The 21,609-nt window shown below is 38.0% G+C and overlaps 1 protein-coding gene across 1 annotated transcript in view; it reads left to right on the forward strand.

Annotated features, from left to right (window-relative positions):
- Positions 1-4,858: 4,858 nt before the first annotated feature.
- Positions 4,859-21,609, forward strand: part of LOC149265012 (hydroxyacyl-thioester dehydratase type-like protein) — a 103,789-nt gene continuing 87,038 nt past the window's right edge. Inside the window, exon 1 of the mRNA XM_089391126.1 lies at positions 4,859-5,462. Within this exon, the coding sequence (XP_089247252.1) occupies positions 5,148-5,462 (315 nt within the window). The 5' untranslated portion in view covers positions 4,859-5,147. The remainder of the gene's footprint in view (positions 5,463-21,609) is intronic.

Genomic DNA, 21,609 nt, shown 5'->3' on the forward strand with positions numbered 1-21,609 from the left:
GAAATTAGTTATTTAATTAATAAATTAATGTATTTAAAATTTTTAAATTTCAATTAAAAACTAGTTGTATAAACTACCGTTAATTGTTTATATAAATATTTAATAATTTATTTATAATATATTAATTATTATACATATATTAATTATTATAATATCAAATAAGAACTTATTTATTTACAGTATTAAATTATTATATATGTATTATTGATTATATGAACCAATTTTTATTTATAACATGTCAAATCAAAAACATATAAATAATACAAACTAATCCTATTTCTATTTCATAAATAACTAAAGAGATTAATAAAATAGAATAATTTATTAATAATATTAAATTATTATATATATATATATATATATATATATATATATATATTATTTATTATAATTACTAGATAAGACATTATTTATTAATGATATTAAATTATCTATTAATAATATTAAATAATCATATAAGAATTATTGATTTTAATAACCATTTTTATTTATAAAATGACTGGGGACAACTCCAAAACAAATTAATAATGCAGACTAATTCTATTTCTATTCCATAAATAAGTAAATAATAAAAATATAATATAATATTTATTCATTATTATATATATATATATATATATATATGAGAATAATCAAGATAAAAGAGCTGGAATCTAACTCTTACTTAATTTTCATCCATCATCCCTATTGAGATTGATAGCATGTTTCTCAATCTCAATATTCTCTCTTAACTTCCTATGGTGGAAATGATTAACCCTGGCAATGGCCTTTGCATCTTCAATGCAAACATGGTGTTTATATTTCTATGCATGTTCTGCAAGAGTTGATGAATGAGATCAGTTGTGCTTGATGTATGCAACATGCTCTTGGATTCTCTGTTTAATAGAGTGACCGGTCTCCCCAATGTAGGGAACACCATAGGAACATGGGATCGAGTAGACTCCTTTCATGTCTTTGGGGTCAATAGGGTCTTTAATGGATCTAAGAGAATTTCTAATGGTATTAAGGGGCTTGAAAGAAGAGGAGACATTATTCTTCTTTAGAATATGGGCAATCCTGTCAGTGGTCCCCTGGATAAATGGGAGTTGCACCTTAGAGATTGGGCCATCACTCGGAGGCTTAACCCTTGACTCTTTATGGGCTCTTTGGAAAGCCTTGAGGCCTTGAGATCTGTTATAGCCATTATTTTTAAAAACTTTAAGAAGATGAGACTTTTCCTCTTCTAGGTGCATCTCATCCGAAATTCTTAAAGCACGGGTGGCTAGAGTACTTAGAACCTCGAATTTTTGCGCTGGAAAATGATGAGAACTAGAATGAAGATATTGTTCTGTGTGAGTTTTCTTGCGAAAGACTCGGTGAGAAACATAACCATCACTCATTCTGGAGAGAAGGATGTCTAAGAAAGGAAGAAACCCATTCACCTCAACCTCCATTGTGAATTTGATGGAGTTTGATTGAGAATTAAGATGGTTAAGAAACAAATCCAATTTTTCTCAACCATGAGGCCAAATGACACAGGTATCATCAACAAACCTCTTCCATTTTTTAGGGAGAAATGGAGCTGAGGCTAAGGCCTTAGCTTCAAAATCCTCCATGAATAAGTTAGCAACTATAGGGGAAAGAGGAGAACCCATCGCCACCCCACAGGTTTGTTCAAAGAACTCACCTTGAAAACTGAAGAATGTAGAGGTGAGGCAAAGGCCAACTAATTTGGCAGTGTCATTGTCAGTGATTCTATTTATGACATCAATGGCCTCTTGAATAGGAATACATGTATAAAGGGAAACAACATCAAAACTTACCAACAAATCACCAGGTTCTAGTCTAATATCCTTCAATTCTTTAACAAAGGAAGCAGAGTCCTTAACAAAGGAATCAATGCGACCAAAAAGAGGCTTGAGTCTCTGAGCTAAGAATTTAGCGAGAAGATAAGTAGGCCCACCTATTGTGTTAACAATATGTCTAAAGGGGAACCCAGCCTTATGAATCTTGGGAAGGCCATAAATCCTGGGGGTAAGGGGATTGCTTTCAATAAGCTTCTTACAAAGAGGTTTAAGGGAATTAATGGAGTTAATGGTGGTAAATATTTCTTTGTTAACTTTTTTAATAGGATTCTTATTAAGCTTGATGTAACTACCACTATTATAGAGATGGTCAATCATTTTGTTCGAATAGTTTGATTTATCAAGAATGACAACTACTCCGCCTTTGTCAGCTTTAAGGATGACAATGTCGGGGTTATCCTTTAAAGTTTTAAGGGCAAGAAATTCATCTTTGCTAATGTTTCTTTTGGGAGGCTTAGCCTTCCTAAGAACGATAACACAGTCTTGCCTTATAACCTCTTTAACATTATCAGGAAGGTCCTTAATACCAAATTCAATGTTGCAAATAATGTCATTAATGAGAATCTTATTGGGGGCGAGGGAAAAATTAAGACCCTTATTTAAAAGATTAAAAACAAAAGGACCAAAATGTTTACTAGAGAGATTAATAACATTTTTAAAAGAAGACGAAGAGATATTATTATTATTATTATTCATTCATTCATTCCATTGTCATTGTTGTTGTTGTTGTTATTATTATTACCAAACTTATTATTATTATCATTAGTATTAATATTATCATTAGTGTTAATATAGTTATTAGTATGATGGTTGAGAAGGATTAATAAATTATCCTTCTAGCCTTTGCTTAAGGGAGAAAAGGGCAAAGTGACCAAGCCTCAGCTCCATGCCAATCTCTCTCTCTCTCTCTCTCTCTATATGTGTGTGTGTGTCGTTCTTTAGTCTTGATGAGTAACCCAGTTGGTTGAATCTCTCGGCAAAGTCATTGACCCTCTTTCATGAGGCATGAGTTCAATTCTCCTTGGGTCCATCATAATTAGGCTCCTACAGTTAAGTCGATTGGTATGCGACCCCTTCGGGTGGGCTCGCCAGGCTTCCCCTCAAATCCTCTCTCTTCCCCATCACCCTCTTCCTCTCTCTCTCCCTTTCTCTCTTGCCTCCCTCTATCTCCCTGCCACCCGCCCCCCCTCCCCTCGCCTCTCTCTCTCCAACTGTGTTACTATATCCCTCCCTTTCTCCTTCTCTCCTCCCTTGTCTCCATCTCTCCTTCTTTGTCTCTTTATCTCACCCTTAAAGATACATACTCTTTATCCATCTCTCCCTTGCCACTCCCCCCCTCTCTCTACTTCTTACTCTTTATTTCTTTCTTCTTGCCTCCCTCTCTCCCCATCCAACTCCATCTCTCTATCCCTCCCTCTCCTCCTCTCTCTCTCATTCTCTCTCTCGTCCTTCCTCTCTCTCCCTTTCTCTCCTACCTCCCTCTCTCTTCCTCTCTCTCTCTCTCTCTCTCTCTCTCTCTGCCCTCCAATCCTCTCACTATCTCCCTCCCTCTCTCCTTCTCTATGTCCCACCTCCAACTTTATGTCTCCCTCTCCCTCTCTTACCCTTCTCTACCTCTCTCACTCCTCTCCCTCTCTCTCTTTTCATTCGTCCTCTCCCATGTCTTTCAGTTTATGTTCATCTCTCCCTTGTCATTTCCCCTATCTCTCCACCTCTATCACTTTATGTCTTTGATCTTCCCTCCCATATATATCTAGAGTTAATATATATATATATATATAGATATATATTAATATATATTATAATATAACAAATTTAAAATTGTATTAATCCAAAGTTATTAAAGTTAATAAATTTAATACTATAATATATTAATATGAATATTAGATTTAATAATAATAATAATAATAATAATAATAATATTTTAATATTAATATTAGGGTTAATAATGTTTTTTTTTGCATGGTATTAATAATAATTTGGTCTATGGTAATTGGCCCATAGGCTTCATATATAATTAGATGTTGATTTCTAATACTATTTGATATATTTTTATTTATTTACCATACCTCTTAATGCTTCTTTTATATTTACTTATTTACGATACCTATTTTATAGATATGGCATTTGGCTCATGGTATTAGTAATAATTATATAATTAGATGTTGATTTCTAATACTATTTGATATATTTTTATTTATTTACCATACCTCTTAATGCTTCTTTTATATTTACGATACCTCTTTTATAGATATGGCATTTGGCTCATGGTATTAGTAATAATTATATAATTAGATGTTGATTTCTAATACTATTTGATATATTTTTATTTATTTACCATACCTCTTAATGCTTCTTTTATATTTACGATACCTCTTTTATAGATATGGCATTTGGCTCATGGTATTAGTAATAATTTGTCTCGTGGTATTTGGCCCATAAGCTTCACCTAAATAAAACCATTTTTTGAGGTTTTTGTAAATATAAAGAGTTTTAAGGTATAAATGTAAAAAAAGATTTTATTTATTTACCACACTTCTAGTTTATTTATATTTATATTTATTGACTATACCTATGGAGTAAGTATATAAAAAGGTTTTATTTATTTACCATAAGTTTGGTTTATTTATATTTATATTTATTTACCATACCTCTTTTTTAAGTGTTCCTAAATCTCGTCATATTTTAAATTTATATTGTATTCATACATAGTAATAATTAAGTTGATTTTTAAATAAAATCAACTAGATTAAAAATACTAAATGTTAAACATTACATGTTTACATGATCTACCCCATACTGAGATCACAAAAATCCTTAGATATCTATTTTAAAATAAACATACTTATAAAACAATAAATAAAAATTTAAAAAATACATAATTCTATAAATCTTAAAAAATTAATAATATTTAAAAAATATTAAATTAATAATAACAGATATTAAATTTTTTTATGGACTAAAATTAGAACCCATAAAATGGTTATTATCCATGTCTTAAAGTACAACTTTTGAATATCAGTCCCGACAGAGGGCACTCGCACCTATTTTCAGCATGGAAATGATCCAGCGAATAAATCAAATAGAAAACTACTAAACGTAACGGAGGAAATCTGGTTACTCTTCGAAGGGAATTGGATCCAAACCGATGTAAAATTTGCAGAGAGAAATAAGATAACGAAGTCACATTCCAAAGAGAAATAATATAAAAGTAACTAAATTGAAAATCAGTAGAGCACACCGAGACAATCTTGCTTTTCACTGTGAAAGGAATTCGATCATCGTTCCGTTTATTTTGAAAGGATGCGTTTGAAGTTCATGAAAGCATTTCGGAATACACTACTCTGCATTTCACCTCCATTTCCCCCACCAATCACAATAGCAATTACTCGAGCATTTCTCTCGACCTCGTTGGATACCCAGTTGAAGGAAGGGGACACGCTGAGGAACGAAAGGGCTTTTAGACATGAAGAAGTATTGACTTATTCACAGCTTAGCCACGACCGCAACCCCATTCATTTCGATTCTGCTAGTGCTCAGAAGGCAGGCTTCAAAGACACAGTGGTTCACGGAATGCTCTATGCTGGTCTCTTCCCCAGTATAATAGCCTCCCACTTTGTAAGCAGCTTCGGACATTTTTATTGAAAAGGTCAATTTCAGATTCAAGAAATTTGGAATTTTGAAAAATCTCTTTGCTGTTCTGGAGCTATCATTTTGAGCTATCGTATTTAGGGGAAAATTGTCATAACTCCATTTTTGCACTATTGATCTTCCTCTTTAAACGATATTCGGGCTTAAAGAAAATGCCCATGTTCGAGTCCAGAAAATAATCTCGGGGCGTGTTTTTACTGTTAGTTATGTTAGAATCAAAACAACAACAATGCAAACAGTTTAATTATAGGAAGTCACATTCAAGCGAGGAAATTACTTCGAACTGTCACTTGGGTTGAAGTGACATTGAATTAAAGTCAGTTGCTTTGATTTCCGAGAATTTGATTTTTATCTCATCTGAAACAATTTTAGTTAAATTCAGTTGCGTTCATTTCTAAAAGTTTGATTTTGAGCTGGCCTGAAACTTAACTCCATGCTTGACTAGGCACATATATTTTCACTGTAGCTTGGAAGGGCTGCACCAAATTGTCATGAACTTTCGATCATTATAGTCTATCTACTTATTATTTTGTTAAAAACATCCCTATTGTTGTTACCATGACAAGGCTAGTTCCATTCCTTGAGGGTAATAACAAGGTCATGCTTGGTTGGTGGATCTACTCATTTGAAAAACTAGGTCTTTCTATCATTTAGATTAACAAATCAAGGGTTTTAAACCAACCATGGACTTCTGTGTCAGCCATAATGAGAAATGCCCAGGAAACAAGAAATGGGGCCAGAGGGTTTTCAATACCCAAAAGATACAATTCACAATGTAAATGAAATTAGATTTACAGTTCACATCATAATGGAGGGGAGAACAACGTATTACATTGGATGATATAAGTCAGGTCATTATAAATCAGAATAACTGCATTCACATCATAATAGTCTAGACGATAATGTTTTTTGGCAGTGTGTCCAAGTTGTTGCTTATGACTTCTACCTGCAAACGGAGTGTCATCATTGACTTTGGTTGCCATGTGTTTTTCTTTTGATGTACAAAATGTTAAAAGTCTACTTGGAGGCTACAAATCAAGTATTGCTTACGAGATGGAGAAAGGATTAATAATTCTCTTTGCATCTGAGAATCGTGGTCATATGATATAAGTCAGGTCATTATAAATCAGAATAACTGCATTCACATAGTAATAGTCTAGACGATAATGTGTTTTGGCAGTGTGTCCAAGTTGTTGTTTATGACTTGGCTCTACCTGCAAACGAAGTGTCATCATTGACTTTGGTTGCCATGCGTTTTTTTTTTGCTGTACAAAATGTTAAAAGTCTACTTGGAGGCTACAAATCAAGTATTGCTTACGAGATGGAGAAAGGATTAATAATTCTCTTTGCATCTCAGAATTGTGGTCTTCAGGTTATTTGTAATCGCTTTTTAAATGTCAATGGTACAAATTCTGAATTGAAGTCTTGGGCAATGCACACATAAAAGTCGAAACACAGACTTGAAATTACTGAAACACATATTTTAGACAAAACAGAAGCCCAAGGTTGCAAATCTAAACTCCTGACCCTCTGTGTTTTGCAAATCAGCTTAAGATTACTCATGCTAGATTTCTGCTTTAAAACATGTATCACTTGTGCATGACGGAATAAAAGTTCGTTATACTCCAATATGGTCAAGACGTAGCATTCCAGTTCCAAGGCCCAGGTTCTTTGAGTAACATAAAATTTATTAAAATTTTTGCTTAAAAATGTCTTAGCTGTCAATTCACCAACATATCAAAGCCCCGCATTCTACATCGATGCATTTTCTTTAAGGGCATTGAAGGCCATTTGTTAATTTTAGGTATGTTCTATGCTTAGAGCAATTTATTTCAGTTTTCACAGTTAGCTCAATATCTTTTCCAGATTAGCAATCACATCAACATTAAAATAAACTACAGATAGAACAAAAACATAAATCGCAGAAGACAAGACAAGACAAGAGGAAACAAGATGTGGCGCTAGCCAGGGACAAACCCCAATGTGGGGAAACCCTTGATCAATTCTTCTTATATGTTTTTCAATAGTTCAGCAGAGAGAGAGAGAGAGAGATAGTACATTTACAACAAAAGTCAACACTTTGACTTATCTAGATAAGAGAATAGATCATCTCTAAGAAGATGATACATGAGATTAGTTGAAGACATGCTGCTTCGATTGATTCTCCAAGGTGACTCCTTCACCTATCAATGTGCTACATCTTGTCGTCACACTGCACCTCACTGCACCATGCTGCACCCATCAGCACAACGCTGGATCTTATGACCATGTTGTAGACATCATACTGCTGCACTTTATGCTGCATTGTTGTCCCAGTGTTTAGTACTGTTGTACCTTGTGCCACTGCAACACCATGCTGTCACCCATGTGCTTGCTGCACCAAGTACCATACTGTTGTCCCAATGTGCTTGCAGCACTATGCTTGTTGCACCTTGTTGTTGTTGTTGTTCCATGTACCATACTATTGCAGGACCATGAACTTGCTGCACTAAATACTAGATATCCCATGTATCTTTGCTGCACAATGTCACAATGTCATTGATCATTGTGTTGTCCCAACAAGCTGCTGTCCCATCATTCTGCTGTCCAATGAGTTTGCAGCACCATGTGACTTTGCTGCCATGTCACCATGTTATTGCTGTCCATGCATCTTTGCAGCACTATGTACCCTTGCTGTCCATGCATCTTTGCAGCACTTATGTAGCCTTGTTGTCCATGCATCTTTGCAGCACTATCTAGCCTAGGGCTACCTTTAGGACAACATTTAGGGCTGCTTTAGAACAACGTTTAGGGCTGCTTTAGAACAACGTTTAGAGCTGCCTTTAGGACAGCATTAGGGCTGCCTTAGAACAACGTTTAGGGCTGCCTTTAGGACAACATTTAGGGCTGTCTTAGAACAACATTTAGGGCTGCCTTTAGGATAGCATTAGGGTTGCCTTAGAACAACGTTTAGGGCTGCCTTTAGGACAGCATTAGGGCTGCCTTAGAACAACGTTTAGGCCTGCCTTTAGGATAGCATTAGGGCTGCCTTAGAACAATGTTTAGGGCTGCCTTCTTCACTGCGACTAGGGCAGCCTCTTTTCCTCCAACGTCTAGGGCTTCCACTCCTAGATTTCTCTTCCACTAAAACCCAAGACAAGTGGAGAGAAATCAAGATATATTTGTGTGTAGAAATGACTATCAAGCCATCTCCTTATATACTAAAACGTTGAGCACATGTGGGGTTTATTTGGTTGCTGGCCGACCTTGACAAATTGTCTTATAACACAAATAAATTCAAAACTCCATGAATACTTATCGGAATCGGATGATCTTTAGATCAATCCTACACCTCTCGATGAGAGGAGTCCAAGGAAAATATCAATTGCCATAAATAAGACGACCCACATGGAGTTTGGCCCTAGTTGCCAATTTTAACACTCCCTGTCAACTAGGGAGAACTCCATCCGGTGATCCATTTGTCTGACTGTACTATCTCTGCCATCAGTGCCCTGCACTACTCTGCTCTGCTCTGTTCTGCTCTGCTCTGCTAAGCTCTACTCTGCTGAACCATGAAGAAGAAGAATTGATCGAGAATGTCTCATACCATTCTCTACTGACTCGAAGTCAGTTCCATATGAAGAGGGTGTGTCATACCACTCTTACTGATCCGAAGTCAGTTTCATTGATCCCAGATCAATATCACAAGAGAGTGTCTCAAACCACTCATACTTATCTCATTGATCTCAGATCAATGGAGTTCATCCTAGCATAGGGAGTACGATAGATACAACGATGCGTCCATCGATAGTACTACTAATGGTCCCTAAACCCATTTCCCTACTCATTGATCAGATGAGAGGTACTTCCCATGAGTCCTAGACTGCATGGGTAGGATGCCTCGATAGGAGAACTAATCATCCTGTCCACAGGAGAACGAATCACCCTGTCCCACAGTCGCCAAGGGAGAACTAATCATCGTGGCCCACATGAGAACTAATCATCCTGTTCCACAGTCGCCACGGGATATCACAGGGAAGGCTAAGCCATTCACCTATACACAGCGCACCATTAGGGGAGGGTGAGTCGCCCTATGGTCGCGTGTTGCTCCAGTAAGTACCCTAAGCTCCCCGGAGCTCCCAGAGCTCAATGCATGCAACATGCAAGACCCTTATAAGAAGGTCTCTCAACAACTCCAAGTTGTTCGGGAAAGTCACATATTTGACCTTTCCCCGGGGCTTTGACAAAAAGTTTGCGACTTGTACATCAGTGTCAATGCGATGGAGCCTCCTCACTCATCGACTTACCATATCCCAGATAAGGTAGTATCTGATGTCTATCTGCTGGAGCAATCATTGAATATGAGATTCCTCAACAATCGAATCCCCCCTTGGTTGTTACAAAGGATCACAGTGGTATTCATCATGTGTACAAACAACTCACTGAAGAGCTTCCACAACTAGGCAGCTTCATACGAGATCATACTCGTAGCTATGTATTCGGTCTCGGTGGTGCTTATAGCAACCGACTTCTGCTTCCTGCTCATCCATGATATCGAAGCAGAACCCAAAGAGAACCAGCATTGAGAAGTGCTCTAGTGATTCTCCACACTGCCTGTCCAGTGAGCATTCGAATAATCATGCAGCTTCATATTTTCGGCAGTGTATCTCAATCCATGATAGATTGTGCCCCGAAGATATCTCAGAAGATTCTTGGCACCAATCCAGTGAGGCTCAATCAAACATGAGCTCACCATGCTAATTGCAAAACATATATCCGGACAGAAGTTCACCAAGAACATCAATGCGAATGAGTTTATGAAACTCAGAGGCATTTCCCAAATCTGGTCCAACATCACTACCATATAACTTCTGAAAGTTAAGATCCACGAGGTAGTCACGGGCTTGCAGTTTACTATTCCACATTCGGAATCCAACTCCCTCTTACTTCTGCAAATGAGAGGGTCTGCACCTGTCAGAAATAGGTCGTCCTCAGAAGGTGCCGGTATGAGAGGTCTATCATCCACAACCTTCGAGCAATGGTTTGGATCAATTTCACTCCTAGTGAATCTCAGCTTCATCAAACAGCTATCAATCCTCTCATACTATGCCTGGGGTTTTTTGCTTCAAGCCATAGAGGGCTTTCTTCCACCTGTATACATGAGATTCTTGATCATGAATCTCAAACTCCTCGAGTTGTTCCAAACCCGTGGACCTGCTACATGAGGGGAATGGTCCCCTTGTAAGATTTTCCTTTGGTACATCTCGGACATGTATCTTCATGCTCTTCTTGAATTCAGGCATCCCTGTCACCATCTGACTCACATCAGGTAGGGCCCCATAATAAGTAGACCTCTAGTGCTATAGATGAAATGTGACAACTGACATGGTCTCCAATGGACCATCTTGCAACTTGATACAAATTTCCAACCCTGAACCCATGAGTAAAAGCATCTTTAAAAATTTTCTTTTCAAACACGTACCTTTTCATCGATGAATGCCACCCTGAAACCTTTGACTTCCATTTGCTGAAATGGACACCAGGGTCTTCTTCTGATCAGGTACATAAAGAGATTCTTGTAAATGAATCGAGTTACCCTCATTCAATCTAGGGGTAACAGTCCCTACACCCTTTCCAGGATAGGTGGCATCGGCTCCAAGTATAATCCCATGATTGTTTCCATATCTACTAAATTAGAGATATCACCCTTCTATCTGATGAAATGCCTTGAAGCACTAATCAATAAGCCAAATTACCAAAGAATCTGAAGGAGAGGGCCAATACAAGATAACGCTTCTTTATCTTATTAGAAACAACATTTGATTCTTCATACCTGGGGTTCCTTGCTTTCTTGAAGAGTCGCACGTTTCCTTGATGACCTGCATTACCAGTCATTTCTCTGATCATTGAAGATGTCCCTGGAATGATTGTTGTCTTCATCAAGTGATGTGTCCCTACCATTTGGACACTCCTTCACATAATGGTCGGACTTATTACTACCAAGGCATTTGCCTTTCCTTCCACCCTTAGATCCAGACTTCCCATTGAAGTGATCTTTAGGTGGGCCATCAGAAGCTTTTGCTGCACCATTCTGATAATATTCTCTGCTTCGACTTCACCCTTGGCGAATTTGAAGAGGGATGAGGAATCCATTGATCCTTTTGTCCTTTCTCAACTGTCTTTGGTGATTGCTCTTTCACTCTTGCTTGGGATTTGTCTTCACCTCAGCTTCGATACCATGTTAATTTTAGGTATGTTCTATGCTTGGAGCAATTTATTTCAATTTTCACAGCTAGTTCAAAACCTTTTCTACATTAGCAATCACATCAACATTAAAATAAACTGCAGATAGAACATAAACATAAATTGCAGAAGACAAGCCAAGACAAGAGGACACAAGATGTGGCACTAGCCAGGGACAAACACCAATGTGGGGAAACCCTTGATCAATTCTTCTTATATGTTCTTCAATAGTTCAGCAGAGAGAGAGAGGGATAGTACATTTACAACATAAGTCAACACTTTGATTTATCTAGATAAGAGAATAGATCTTCTCTAAGAAGATGATACATGAGATCAGTTGAAGACATGCTGCTTCAACTGATTCTCCAAGGTGACTCCTTCACCTATCATTGTGCTGCATCTCGTCGTCACGCTGCACCTCACTGCACCATGCTGCACTCATCATCACAATGCTGGACCTTATGACCATGTTGTACACATCATACTGCTGCACCTTATGCTGCATTGTTGTCCCAGTGTTTAGCACTGTTGTACCTCGTGCCACTGCAGGACCATGCTGTCACCCATGTGGTTGCTGCATCAAGTACCATACTGCTGTCCCAATGTGCTTGCAGTACTATGCTTGTTGCACCTTGTTGTTGTTGTTGTTCCATGTACCATACTATTGGAGCACCATGAACTTGCTGCACTAAATACTAGATGTCCCATGTATCTCTGCTGCACAATGTCACAATGTCATTGATCATTGTGTTGTCCCAACAAGATGCTGTCCCATCATTGTGTTGTCCAATGAGTTTGCAGCACCATGTACCTTTGCTGCCATGTCACCATGTCATTGCTGTCCATGCATCTTTGCAGCACTATGTAGCCTTGTTGTCCATGCATCTTTGCAACACTTATGTAGCCTTGTTGTCCATGCATCTTTGCAGCACTATCTAGCCTTGTTGTACATGCATCTTTGCAGCACTTATGTAGCCTTGTTGTCCATGCATCTTTGCAACACTATCTAGCCTTGCTATCCATGCATCTTTGCAACACTTATGTAGCCTTGCTGTCCATGCATCTTTGCAGCACTATCTAGCCTAGGGCTGCCTTTAGGACAGCATTTAGGGCTGCCTTAGAACAACGTTTAGGGCTGCCTTTAGGACAACATTAGGGCTGCCTTAGAACAACGTTTAGGGCTGCCTTTAGGACAACATTAGGGCTGCCTTAAAACAACGTTTAGGCTTTCCTTTAGGATAGCGTTAGGGCTGCCTTAGAACAACATTTAGGGCTGCCTTCTTTGCTGCGGCTAGGGCAACCTCTTTTCCTCCAACTTCTAGGGCTTCCACTCTTAGATTTCTCTTCCACTAAAACCCAAGACAAGTGGAGAGAAATCATGATAGAAGTGTGTGTAGAAATGACTATTAAGTCATCTCCTTTTATACTAAAACGTTGAGCACATGTGGGGTTTATTTGGTTGCTGGCCGACCTTGACGAATTGTCTTATAACACAAATAAATTCATAACTCCATTTATACTTATCGGAATTGGATGATCTTTAGATCAATCCTACACCTCTCGATGAGAGGAGTCCAAGGAAAATATCAGCTGCCATAAATAAGATGACCCACATGGAGTTTGGCCCTAGTTGCCAATTTTAACACCATCTCTCGGACTTCAAACAAATATCTATGAATTTATGAACTTGTTGCTTGCCTTTGTAAAGATTCAAGAACGACTGTGTAACCATTCTTGCTATGTCTCTTTAATTGAGAGATTGCTAAATTCAGAGCATATCTCGTGTCATGGTACATGTGGAGCCTGTTATCGCTCAAACTAGCAGGGGATCCTAAAGGGACAACTACTAGGTCAAGGGAAACAATGGAGCAATAGCCCACTGTCACCTCAGAGAAAGCTTCCTACTTTTTACAGACTTTCACCGATGGGAGGAGACCCGGCATGAAGGGAGTCACTAGATGAATAAGTCAATGAAGGGGTAAAGAGTGATTCCTAAGAGTCTATTCACAGGAGAGACTCAATCTTGTGGCTTGCTTGCTTGAGAAGCAAGCTGTAAAGCTCTCTAAGAAGGGCCAGGGGGATTTCAAGGGCCAGGTTTTTGCAAATAGGACTTGTGAAGGAGGGACCTAGTCTAAGAGATCCCTGTGAAAACTTTGATTCCAAGTAGCCTTTGTGAAATTATCTTCAAAACGTTGTGAGACCACACGGGACCAAGTGGACCCAAAATTAGGTCAAGGGGGTAGAGTTTATCAATCAAGGGTATGCTTGACCTAATTGAGGGGAAGAAGAGGATCAAAGGAAGAATATTCAACAATCTTAATACAATGATCCCAATGAGGTCATTAATCAAGAGAATCAAAGGGAAAGAAACAATCTCGGAGCTAGGGTTTGAAGTATCTCAAGATCCCACCGTTGGAATGGCTTCAAATTTGTAGGGCTCCTAGGAGTCACAACAATGCAGTAGAGGCTAGGAGATTGAATTTTTTTGATGGATAACTTGTGAGAAGTTTGATGCCCTAAGACCCCTATGGAGGCTAGGCCTAGAAGAAAGAGGGTGAGGTGATAAAGATTATGCTTTTGGTGATCACCTATAGAGGACCAATGCCTAATCTTTTGGGAGAAATGAAGTCAAGATGATTCCAATGCTTGGAGTGATTTCACTTGGTCAAGGAGGCCTCTAGAACAGTTGAGCATGGCAATTAGGGCATGGGACCTTTGCTTCAAGGTCTTTATACTTCGATATGCAATATGTGATAACTTAACGAGATAAAATTTTAACAAAATATCTCTAGGAACATTCACTTTTTCAAACATGGCCCATGACATGATGCAACACTAATAAAAGACAAATTTCCATCATTTCACACAAGAAAAGCAGCAAATTTCAGCCTAGTCTAGCAAAATTCCCCAGCAACATGCATGTGACGTAAGAAAAAGACAAAATAACATTAAAAGAACAAGTATATCCAATCATCATCATATGCCAATATAGAAGCTCCAAGACAAAAATGAAGAGATCCAAACATCAAAATTCATCCATCCATCCAATTTCATCCTCCAAAAAGAATAGCGAAAATCTCACAAGAGAGAATGATCCAATCCAAGTGATGATCAAATGATTCCATCACACTTCTATTTATACACTTCCTAATGAATTCGATTTAGCTAATTAGGCCTAATTTAGCCCCTAAAATAAAATAATGTGCATAATAACAAAACCTTTGGTGACAAGCCCACCAAATAGCTCAATAATGTAAAGATAAGCCTCTCAAGAGAGTCGAATGATCAATAAAGTGATGTCATTGGGCCTTTGAGGAGGCCTGATGAATTCCAAGGGGTGCCATGATGAAGAAAAGGACTCCAAACATAGTGGACAAGGGGTTGGCCCCTTGTTATCCAATCAAGAACCTATGGTGCTCCCAAGTGGGCATGGGCACACAAGGACAACCTCATGGGTCTCCAAATGGATCAAATATGTCTATAAACCATCTCTAAGGGCTAGAGTGATGATATAAACCCTCCATTCACATTGGGAGGCATCCTGGAACATATGCCAAGTGTATTGTGCAATTGTGGAGCTTGCTGGGCATGGTGGACCAGGTGCATCATCTTCATCCAAAGGTGGAACATGAGCAATCAATGAATGCTACTGAGGATCCATGAAGTAATACCTGCTATGGTGGAGGCCCATGGCTCTCAACGCTCACCTACAAGTGCCAATGTGGCCCTTTGGAGGGCCAGGACCTCGAATAGGGAGACCAAGCACTAAATGAAGACCCACCTGCAAACCCACATAAGATCCAATGCGTCCCCTTGCCCTCTAATACAACAAATCATTAGAATAATCAAGTAATAATGCTTACAAGTTATGGGATCAATGAGGCACTTCATGGTGGCATGCCCTTCCACAGTGGGCTTTGGCAAGTACAAGTATGTCCAAGCTCAAAAGTGGGTTAACTAAGGACCCTATTCTAAAGAGGGTGGCATGTCCATAGTACATCCTTTAAGAGGTAGATGGCAAATGATATAATGATGGAATGGAGTGGGGATCAGGGGAATCATCCAGACCACATGTCAAGGTACATTGGGCAGCTATACAAGGGAAGCCCACACCTTGGTATATGAATCTAGGAGGGAGAAAATCGTGGTACATGAGTTATCCTGACCTTTGTTTTTCCACCCTTCTTCATATGCCTTTGGCCTTTTATTGATTTTTCTTCATAATTGTTCAGGGCTATAGGGGATGGAGAGCATGATGTGTAATATGTAGCAGTGGATACCGCCTTGAGGTGGGGCAGTTCATTGCCCACTAGGGGTTGGGACAATCATGGGTTCCATAATGATGGAGGGGGTACATAGGAACCGGGGTGATGGCCATGCATAAGGGGTAGAGCTCATGTTCGGCTTTTGCCCACGTCCTAAATTTGTATGTCCCGGCCATCTTTTGCATTTTGTGGTACATTTCTTGTCAAGAGTGGCCAAATTATGCTTTTTCTTTTCTTTTTAACTACATCAACCTCTGGGGCATTGTTCCAGGCCCGACTTAAGGTGTGGACAAGGGGAGGGGGAGGTTAACCCTATGTTGACCCAGTGGACACGTGGACCTGGACGAGAAAAGATATGAATGGGACTCAAATGAGTTGGAAAGGGAGTAATGTAGGTAGTGTTGGGAAGCGGGATGACGCAACCAAAATCAAGATTTCCCATGTGGTGCCAACCCTAAAGCTAATGGCCAGTAAAGGAGATCCCACAGGACTAGGGTACAAGAGTAACCACGAAATTGGGCAATGGAGACAAGAATACAAACCTAACCCACTCTTTTCGCTGGATCCCCCCATCAATTCATGCCCAAAAGGGCCCATGACAAGTAAGGAAAATTACTCAAATACACCAATGAAAGACCATACCTTCGGGGTCGGGAGGCCCACCTTCAAACATACATTCATAATAGATGGGCAAGGGACCTATTGATCCTGCCGCCTACACCTACCTACAAGTCAGTGAGAAAAGCCTTCAACCCCACAAGGTGTGGTTGGTGGCAGGGAACTCAGAGAAGGGGCTGTCACACTAATCCCGACTCTCTTCATTTGAGCTATCTCCTAGGTTAGCTAAGGGGTCCCTAATGAAAAGTTAATTTAAAGATGTGAGTTTCTAGGAAAGTGTTATAGTGAAAATGGATTACCTTTAAGGATTTATGGGCAAATATGAAGTGAACAACTTGAAATAACAATGCCAATCATTAATATGATTAAAAACCATAAAACCAGTGCCTTATAAGGAATTTGCTCAACAATTTAAAGATATATTTGCTCAAAGTAAAATGCAATGCTCTCAAAAGAAAAAACAAAGTAACCCTGAAATGTAAATAAGAATTGTTAGCACAAGATATGTAAGATACAAAATGCTTTTGAGATAATCAACTTTATAAATCAAAACATGTGAAGCATATTTTGCCAAAACCCAAAAATTAGTAATTAACTTGGAAATGTAAAAGAAAGGAAGTGCTAAACCAAGACATCAATATGCAATTAGTCTTGAAACATGAAAAGAAAACACTTGTTTGAAATGATTACAATATTTTCTTTTGGAATAGACTTTGCATATGAAAACTCAAACCATCAAGAGACAAGCAAAGTAAATGTAATGGAAAGTGCTATTGGTTAATTTTATTAATTAGTTCTACAACAAGATTACAATTTAACTCTTCAATCCTCAGACCTCACCCTTGCCCAATGATATGGATCTCACAGTGAGGAGTCAATAGAGGAGTAAAGGATCCCTAAGATGTCTACTTCAACCAACTTATGTTAGAGGTAAAATTTTAATGAGGCTTGGGGCCTTCCTACACTAAAATGCCTAGATGAAATGCAAATTATGTTAATTCCCCAAATTAAAATAATGATACATGCAAATGCTTCAAAGAGATTGATTTGCAATGCTTGAAAATGAAATAGTGTTCAACATAAGTTGCAATTATAACTTCAATTGGAGGAATAAAATTAGTTTACAAGTGTTGCATGCGTTTCATCAATGAATTAAAATGATACAAGTAATTTGCTTGAAAGTAAAATTTGTTTCAAATAGACGACAATAAATTGCTCCAATATTCAAGATAACAATGTAGCATAAAATTGAAGCATGTATTCAAGTGCTCATGAAACAATTTACCAAGGTAATTGGAAACGAATCAAAGTTTGTTACGAATATAAAATGCTTGCATGTAAAAGATGAATTGCCCAAAGTAAAGTGTAAGCTTGTAGCTCCAAGCAACAATGAGAAAGAAAATGCAAAGCTCAAATGAAATTGTAACAAACTTTAGCTTAATGAAATGTGATAGTGAGGTTGTGTTAATTCCCAACTAAAGCATGCATGTAAGTGAATGAAGTATGAAAGCTTAAACCATGCAAATGTCAATCCACCCAAGAGAAGCCTCCCTCTAAATGGAGAGATAGGATACCATGGGAGAAATCCCAAGCTCCCACAAGCAAGTTAGATCTTTTATTAATAGTACAACGAGAAGAGGGCCCTTCAAAGTTCTCAACTATACTTCAAGGAGAGTCCTCACAATAATTTCTTGAAACTTGGACACTAGACCGCCTTTCTTGAGAAAGTAGTGACAAAATCTCACAAAACTTATGCAAGAGAAACAAGTTGTGAGTTTCCTCCAATTGCCCACGGCTTAAAGAGGAAAATGGGCAGCCCTCTAGTGAACTCGACTTGGCCAAAATAGGCATCAAAAGGGCTCACGACATCCTTGGAAATCGAACCCCCAACACTTGGTAAAGGTCCTGCAAACACTTGTTAGATGTTGCGGGAAGTTGCTCTTCAAAATTTGCCACACAAGAGTTAGCAAACAATCCAAACAATGGTTGCAAAATAAGTTAAGTATTAATGGAAAAATCAGCATGATAAAATGTATATGTACAATTATAATTTACAAAAGGCTAAGCTAAAGAGTGAGAGTAAACTCTCGTCTTTGCTTAGCCATTTTCAAGCTCTTAGATAGCAAATGAAAGAAATGAAGTACAATGTTTTTTTTAAAAGAGATTTAAATTTAGAAGTTCTCAGCTTGTGCACAAGCTATGGGCTGAAATCCCTGCAAAACCACTTTGTAAGATAAGACTATGAAGGTCCAAAGAACAAATGAGAGCTCCTTTAAGAATGTACCAAGAGTGGGTTGGTCTCTCTAAAGACTTCCCCTCACGCTTGATTCTGTAATCCCAACAAGATGTTCCCTCTACAAAACTTCAATTAAGAATTAGTTCCATATAGATTTAGCAATAAACAATGATAAGAAACTCTAGAGATTTATTTAAAACCAACTAGAGCATTCTATACCTAGAGCATACTTTTAAATCAAATGTCAATGCAAGATAGCTCTACATTAACAAATCTACAAGAGCATATGGAAACAAATTAGATCAAAGCATGAGTAAAAGGAATTATACCAATGCTCAACAATTCATCACACTCGAAAAGGAGGAACACCTCATGAATGAAACCCCAAAGTCTTTATTGATATTTCTGAAAGTGTACAAGGCAACAGCGCTTCCGCAAGCACAATAGCTAGTAACAATATTATACAATGTGAGAGCCCATGGCTCTATTATATAGAGAGTTGGGAGCAAATCCCAATGAAGAATGACAATGACAAATGGCATTGGAGCCAATCCCAATGTAGAAGTGATTAAACAAGTGGCATGAGGTGACAATCCCAAAGAAAAATTCGAATTTGTTGAATGGAGCTCCAATGCCAAGTGTAAAAATCGAATTCTGGCAAGTGGACATCATTTTCTTCTTCCCTTATGTGCCAAATTCGAATTTTATGGTGGAATGGCAAGTGTATATGGGTGGTAACCCATGTGGGGACAATTTCCCACAAAAATCTCCATCAAATATTCTCCCAAATCCTCCCAAATGTACGTGAACTTCACAAATTCGAATTTTCAAGCAGTTTTTCATTAAATGCCAGAAATTTGATTTTATTTGAGCACATGTCCTTTCCTTGATTTTAGGAGTCCACATCACCTTGGGACTTCACTTTAACTCCCCCATAATTTTCCACCTCATTTCCACAACATTTAGCATGTGTGGATATTTATTTTTCTCTATTTGTTTAATTTCTGGCTTAATTAATTGCCAAATTTCCCACTAAACTTAGGAAAAGTGGGTTTTGAGGGTCCAAAACACATTATTAACCCTTCAAAATGTGTTATAGTAGAAAGTTGAGAGTGAGAGGTGTAATTATGATTACTCATACCCCATACAAATTCTCTAGACTACACTTATTACAATTTAAATACAATTTTATTTGCAATTTTGAACCTGTGGCAAATCTAAAAAATTAAAAAATGACTATCTAGACCTAACCAAATTCCACGAAATTTTTTGTGTGATCTAGTATGGTAATATACATAGATTCTAGACACTAAGATGTGTCAGGAGCTCAACCTTGAAACCGTCACTCCGGCTTTGGGGTAAAACGCGAGTGAAAGACCTAGAAAATTATCTGCCTCTGAAAAAGAAGGGATAATTAACCAGATAAAAAAAACACTCCAAGGTGTACTCGTTTGCTGATCGAGTCCAAACATCCTAGGCCTATTACAGACTCAAAACACTTCATTACTAGTATCACTTATTACAATTCCCTGTAGGGCGTGGAATCTGGCTACAAGAAAGATGATGAGAAGATAGAAGTAGAGTTAAAAAACCTCTGTTGACTGACGATATTTGATGGTACAAGTGTCCTCTGGATCATCCTTGGGCATGGAGTCTTCATATAATCATCAGGTGCCACTCTAGTGGTCAATAAGACCACAAGGTTGGCTCAGGTGGCGGAGAAAATGGCACATTGAGCTATCTGGGGGTTGTAAGGGGTTGCTCGTTGCAGGCTGAGGTCAATATAGGAGAATTTTTTTTTTCTCCTATATACAGTACTCACAGGTGGTGGGTAACATCTGGCTCCAATTGGGACATGAGCTCTTGGAAAAGTGCACAAAACCACTTGAATGAGAGGTCATGAGAACACCAACAATCTCTTGGTTACCGTAGACCAAGGTTACTTGGGAGCGAGAGCAGAAGCGGGAGCGAGAGCGGGGAGCGGGGAGCAACATTTTCAAAAGCCTCCCGGTTTGGGAGCGAATTTTTATAATATATATATATATAATATATATATATATATTTTATGTATTTTGATGCTTATATGTCAACAAAAGCATGTAGAATGATGAATTAGATATAAAAAACATACAATCATGAATTGAACCATATAACATCAATCATCTAGAATTTATAATCTTAATCAACCATGTCTACAAGCTAGTAACATACAACATATCTAGTCTCATGATTCATCAATCTTAAAGTTTCAAGCTTTCAAAATTCAATATATAACATTTATCATCATTTATCACTAAAGTTGTACTTGTAACCATTACCATTTTGAAGTAACCAAACTCTAACAAAGAATATCTAACATGAAATGAAATGTTTCAACTTTCAACTTTCACGAAGCATCATATTCATAATTCATTACCAATGAGTTATAAATGCCAACTTCAAACTTCAAACTTAAATTGTCATATATTGTTTACAAAAAATACCATAATAAATACGAAAGAGTCAATAGTTATAAAAAGTACTAGAAACTAGAAAAGACAAGTAAATCTATTATCTACTGCTTGACCCTCTTGCCATGAGAAATTTCTAATTTCTTGTCTCGTGCTTTATTGGGAGTCTCCTCTTGCATAGTCGAATGACCTTGGTGCTCTTGATCATTGGGAGTCTCCCCCGCAAAGAGGGCTTGGTGCTCTTGATTAAATACAAGTTCCATACCCTAGTACATGACAAAATCCAATGGAAACATTGCAATCCCCCACAATCCTGAAATCCT

This window comes from Pinus tabuliformis, chromosome 6, assembly GCF_031772625.1.
Source record: "Pinus tabuliformis cultivar Carrire ecotype Pingquan chromosome 6, CPIR1, whole genome shotgun sequence".
NCBI lineage: Eukaryota > Viridiplantae > Streptophyta > Pinopsida > Pinales > Pinaceae > Pinus > Pinus tabuliformis.